The 5,874-nt window shown below is 58.1% G+C and overlaps 1 protein-coding gene across 1 annotated transcript in view; it reads right to left on the minus strand.

The window, feature by feature from the left end:
• Positions 1-28: 28 nt before the first annotated feature.
• Positions 29-5,874, minus strand: part of FGF3 (fibroblast growth factor 3) — a 36,452-nt gene continuing 30,606 nt past the window's right edge. The window contains exons 5-6 of the mRNA XM_008589575.1: positions 5,146-5,249; positions 29-226 (exon numbers count right to left, since the gene is read on the minus strand). Of these exons, the coding sequence (XP_008587797.1) occupies positions 29-226; positions 5,146-5,249 (302 nt within the window). The remainder of the gene's footprint in view (positions 227-5,145; positions 5,250-5,874) is intronic.

The raw sequence follows: 5,874 nt of genomic DNA on the forward strand, positions 1-5,874 counted from the left end.
GCGTCCAGCGGGGGGCGGACGGTGAGAGTCACTTCGGAGGGAGGGTATCGAAGGGGGGGCGGGGCAGGCCCTTGCCGTTGACGGACACGTACCACAGTCTCTCGGCGCCGGGGTGGCGGCGCGGCCCGGAGCCACCGGGCGCCGTGCGGTACAGCCGGGACGCGTAGGTGTTGTAGCCCAGCTCGTGGATCCGCTCCACGAACTCGCACTCAGCGTTGTAGCGCTCCTGCGGGGAGAAACGCCACCGGCGGTGGCCGGGGACAGCAGGCTGGCGTGGATGCCAGGGTGGCAGGGACCGCGCCCCCCTGCTGCCGCCGACCCTGCCCGGCCCGTGCCCTCCGCCCGCGCCCTTCCTCCCCCGGTGCCTGGACGAACGTCTCTTCCTCTGCAAAGGCTTCCCGAGCACCTGCGGAGGAGCCGGACTCTGCCAGCTCTGTCCCCGCTGCCGAGGGCACTGGCTATGTGGCACGTGGGGAGCAGAGACAGGGCTTGCCCACCCGGGTGCCCTAGACGTCGGCCAGCAGCATGGACTCAGCAGAGACTGGGCATTGGGACAAAGGAAGAGATAGATGGCACTCCAGACCTCTTTTGAAGAAATTGCATAAAAGAAAAAGAAGTAAAGGGCCAGCCCGTGGCTCACTTGGGAGAGCGTGGTGCTGACAACGCCAAGTCAAGGTTTAAAATGCCCTAACCGGTCATCTTTAAAAAAAAAAAAAAAGAAAGAAAGAAAGAAAAGAAAAGGAAAAAAAAAAAAAAACAGAAAGCAGATGGGGAGGGGACGAGGCTGGCTTTCTACAAGCCCGAGGTCTCCATTAAAGCTGAGTTTGGGTCCCAGCTCTGGTCCTTGAGCTCTGAGAGTCACTTTCTTGGCCTCCAGAGTCCCTGCCCACAGATTGGAGGTTAAAACATAGACACAGCGGAGCTGAGAGCCTCGCCTGAAGTACATACTCAATAAATGTCACATATTGCCGTGCTTAGACGAGAGCAGATGCTGGGGTTCTCCAACCCAAGTGGGGACCCAGAGGAAATTCATTTTGTCACTGGCAATTAGTGGGGACCTGTGTCAGGGGTAGGATGGGGAAATAACAGGTGGTCCCCGCCTTCTCAAAGGCACAGTCAAACTCTGAACTGAAGGAGCTTATACCAATGTCCCCAAGGCCTGGCATCAAGGCGATGTCCCTCAGCAGTCACCTGTGGGATCTCCCACAGCCTGTGGGATGGGAAAGGGGTGGTATGCCTTATGCAAACCCATTTGAGGCTTCAGTCCCAGCCACAGGCAGGGGGGATGCCAGGGCCACCTCCCAGGGGACCACCAACCCCTGCTGAGTTGAGGTAGGGCAGGGGGCAGGTTGGGGCAGGCAGCAGGATCTCTCCTTCCTTCTGCGGACTGGCCACAGGGCAGGAACAGGAGGGCTAAGTGGTCTGTCTCCATCTGGGACGTGGTGCCCCCATGGGAGTGAGAAAGGTGGGTAGCTACGGCATGGAGGTGACCCAGAGGGCTGCATGCCTGTTTTCCAGGGTCCAGGCTGGCTGGGGCCCAGGCCCATGAAAACTGGGCAGCATCTGACCAGGCGGGACCTCAGGAAAGAGGATGTTTTATGTCAAATCCTTTTTTCCAATGATGCAGAAGCCCAGCACAAGTAAGGATGAAAGGCTCTGGCCGGGTCAGGGGCAGGGGCTGCCTCTCCCCTGACCCCAGCCCTTCTCTGGTCTCTTGCCCGTCCGTGACTGCCTGGAGCTCTGCAGGCCACAGTACAGTTGTCACCACCCAAGGCCAACCTCCATGGTCTATAGATGGGGGAATCTGGGGACCAGAAGGGGTGTCAGGCCCCAAATCACAGAAGGATATGACCCTATTCTGACCTGTGCCTGACCCTTGAATAGCATAGAGTGCAGGAGCTGTCTGGGGAATGAGTGAGTGGACCCAGGGCACACTTACCCCAATCCTCCTCTCTGGGCATGCTGAGTTAGCATCTGGCGCCCACACTACACCCTAAGAAACTCTGGGGCAGGCAGGACCGATGCTTCTCCCAGGTCAGAGGAAGCAGGGGTGGGCTTTCTCTTGGCAGGGAGACTTTAGAGGCAATTGAAGGACACAGGCCTGTTAGCCTCAAAGGGCAAGGGGCACAGGCCCCCCCAAGGGGGAGTTCTAGGGGTGGAGGTGCACAGCACTTGCTTTCCACTTCTGAGGGCACCTGGGGGTGGGAGGGGGAAGATGACCAGGGAGGAAGGTGTTGGCTCAGGGGCCAGGGCCATAACTCCAGGGCTACTGCAGTGGGGACTCACCATGCTTGTAGGACCCCATGGTCCCACCCAGACCCTTCGCTCCAGAAGCCCCCACCCCAGAGCTACTGCCACCCATGAAGGGTGAGGAGGAAGTAGACTCAGAGATACCTTGCCAAGGAGGTGACATTTGGAGGGAGTCCTAAGAAGGAGGTTGACACTTTCTAGTGGGCATTTTCAGAGAAGGGGGCATTCCAGACAGTGACAGTGTGGGTGAAGGGGTGAGCAGCACAGCTTGGCTGGAGAACTGAGAGGTTCTGGAGTGTGGAGGGGGACACGAGTTATGGAACGATGGGGGAGCTGGTAGAAGGAGGCGCCTGGCCGCTCCTCTGTGGACGGAGCTAAGGTGCCTGGGCCATAACTTGTGGGTGATGAGGAATTCCCAGAGGCCATGACATGAGCAGATTTGCTCTTTGGGAAGACCCCTGGACATGTACCTAGCAAAGTGTGACATATGGCAAGTGCCCAGGACACTGATTGACAAGTGAAGGAATCAAGGGATGGATGGATGGATGGAAGGAAGAATAGGTGGATGGATGGATGGATGGAAGGACAGGTGGATGGGTGGATGGATGGAAGGACAGGTGGATGGATGGATGGGTTGATGAATAGAAGGAAGGAAGGGTGAGTGGAAGGAAGGATAGGTGGATGGATGGATGGATGGATGGATTGATGGACGGACGGACAGATGGACTGGAGGACATGGAGGCTGCAGGCCAGTAGCCAGATCCCAAGGCCATTGCAGTGATCCAGGTGGGAGGTAATGAGGGTCTGCACTAGAAGGGTGTCAGCTTTAGGGATAAGGCAGAGGAAGGTGAGGTATGGTGACTGAAGAGAGAATGTCAGGGGGTGTAGTCCGAGGACCTGGAGATGGACTGAATGTGGGGCTGGGAGAGAAGGAGGTGTCTACCATGACTCCCAGCTGGCCTTGTCCTACAGTGAGCGGCTGCTGGAGCGATGGTGAAGCCAGGGAGTCAGGGGGAGCCCCTGCATTCCATTGGGGTGTGCTGCCCTCTGCCTGGGGTCTCCCAGCGATCAGGACTTGTAGGGGAGGGTGAGCTAGGACTCAGATTGGAGATCAGAGCTGGAACGGGGAGTGTCAGGGTGAAACGGTCACTGGCCCACAGAAGCCAACGAGCTGGACTGTGGGAGGTGAGAAGGAGGCTGGGGGCAAAGCCCAGGGAAGCTGGGCAGCCACAAGGCAGGGCGGTGAGCACAGCACTCGTAGGCAAGCTGACAGTGCACAGGATGGGGTCACTGGGTGGCAAGTGACAGGGCAGTGAGGCCTTCTCTGCTGGGCACTCCAGAAAGTTCCACACTGTCCAGCTAGGCTGACTATCCCCAGTGGGGCTGGGAGCCTCTGCCCCTCCTTACCCAAAGCCAGGTCTGTCAGCTCTGAGGGCCAGAAGCCATGGGGGTGGAGGGTTCTGGCCCATTGGGATCCCCAGGGCGTGCTTTGTTTTGTCCCCCAAATCCTGGGCCTGGGTCCCCATGGGAAGAGATGGCAGAGGACTTTGGCTTTCCCTCCTGAGACAGCCCTTGCTGCTCCTCTGCGAAGTTCCCAGTAAAACCCGAACCATCACTGAAGGCCAAGAAGACCTCTTTAGTGGGGTGTCCTCTCTCCCTAACGGTGGGGAGGGACGGTGGGTGGACTATACTCAGTTCACTCACACCAGGGCATGGGACCCAAGGGGTCCAGAAAGCCCCAGTCCACCTCAAGGAAAACTCAGACCCCACCACCAGCCAAGGGCATACTCTTATACACCATGACTGGCGTGTGGAATAACATGCACGACAGGCTGGCACCATGAGGACCCTGCCGCCAGATGCAGCGACTAGCAGGTGGCCCCTGGGCCAGAGGAAAGCAGCAGGCGCGTTCCAGCGTTTGCATTTCCTTTAGCAAAGCAGCCGAAAATCTGTGAGGAAATAACCGGCTTAAAGGAGGGTTTGTCCAGCTTCAAAGGGGGCATGGAAATGTTGGTACGTTTCCCCAGCAAGCGCGGATGAAGAGAGGTGACTGCTGGGAGACAGGCCGCGGGCCGCGTCGTCTAGGTTACGTGTGGACGGAAAACCTCTCATTGGCCAAGGAGGTATCAGCCGAATTGCATGTAATCACTAGTTGGAGGTAGCAAATTTCCTAGTTACATGTATTTTACTGCATGTATTCCCCACCCTCGCCCCTTGGGGGAGGGGCACTGCCAACACCCAGAGCCTCAGGACCCTTTCTGGTTACTTGGAGGCCCAGGCGTAGGCACACTGGCTTCCAAGCCTGGGCTCGTGGGCCCTGTGTGCATGGGATGTGGGTCCCATCTCCCTTGCTCTCAGTTTCCTCCGGAGAAGCGACAGCTCTTGCCTTCCCACCCTGGGAGAACCACTGACCTGACCCTTTCCTTCCTTTCCGCACTCCCAGGAGAGCTCTGGCTGCCCCCAGCAGAAGAGCTTTTGCCCAACGAACCCCCTCGCTTGCCCCCAGGTTGGCTTGAGTCCACTTATTTCAGTGAAAATTTGGGGGGCAATCTCTCCCCCGCTCTCAGCTCCCTTCAGGGAAGGGCGATGGTGATGACAGCAAAGTTTGGGGGAACATCTAACCCGGCAGTGCTGAAGATCGTAGGACATGTCTCACCCCCAGTGGGATCCTCCCCGAGAGCCATGCTCCAAGTCACTCAGGCTAGAGCCACCTCTAACAGAAGCAGCCAAAAGACCACTGGGCGTGGTCACCAGCTAGGGGTCCTGGTCCCAGTGCAAGTCCTGTAGGCCCCTGGGCAAAGCCTTCTACTGCCCTGTCCCCTCTGTCCGCTGACATGATGCTCAAGCGAGCTGGCTACTCCATCAGTGCCTGCCCGCGAGAGGGACTGGACTCACCGAAGCATAGAGCTGTCCCCTGTTGTTCATGGCCAGGTACCGCCCAGAGAAGAGCCCCTTGATGGCCACAATGCCCACCTCCACCGCCGTGATCTCCAGAATACCTGGAAAATTGGGAAGGCTTGTCATTCCCTACTGCTCCCTAGAACCCCAGACGTGACAGCTGAGCACCCACCGGCCCTGCCTGCAGCCCGCCCAGGCTTAGGGTGAAGAGGGCGACATACGCCCAACAGGCATGTGTGTGTCTGTGTCTGTGTCTGTGTCTGTGAGTGAGAGTGTGTGTGTGTGTGTGTGTGTGTGTGTGTGTGTGTGTGTGTGGTGGCGGCAGGGGGGACTGGAAGTGCATGGAAGGGAGTCATCACTGGATAGGTGACAACAGGGGACATCTGGAAGGCTTCTCCAAGGAGATGGAATTCAAACCAGGGAAGGAAATAATAAAATTTACATTTACACCCTCTGGCTCAGTGCCAGACACCACGGTGGCATGAGGTGTGGCTCACGTGAGCCTCACAACAACCTTGCAAGCTATTTTCATCCTCTGACAGACACGCAAGCTGAGTGACTTGCCCAAGACCGCACACAACATGCGTTTGAGGGAGAATTCAAACCCGGGCTGCAGATACTGGAGCCTGAGCTCACAAACTTCGCTGCCTGAACCCAGTGCCGGGGGAGTCCCAGCTGGGGCGGGAGAGCTGGAGATCTGCCCGTCGCAAGACGCAGGCTGCGGGC

The sequence above is a fragment of the Galeopterus variegatus genome, unplaced genomic scaffold (genome assembly GCF_000696425.1).
Source record: "Galeopterus variegatus unplaced genomic scaffold, G_variegatus-3.0.2 Scaffold5531, whole genome shotgun sequence".
Taxonomy (NCBI): Eukaryota; Metazoa; Chordata; class Mammalia; order Dermoptera; family Cynocephalidae; genus Galeopterus; species Galeopterus variegatus.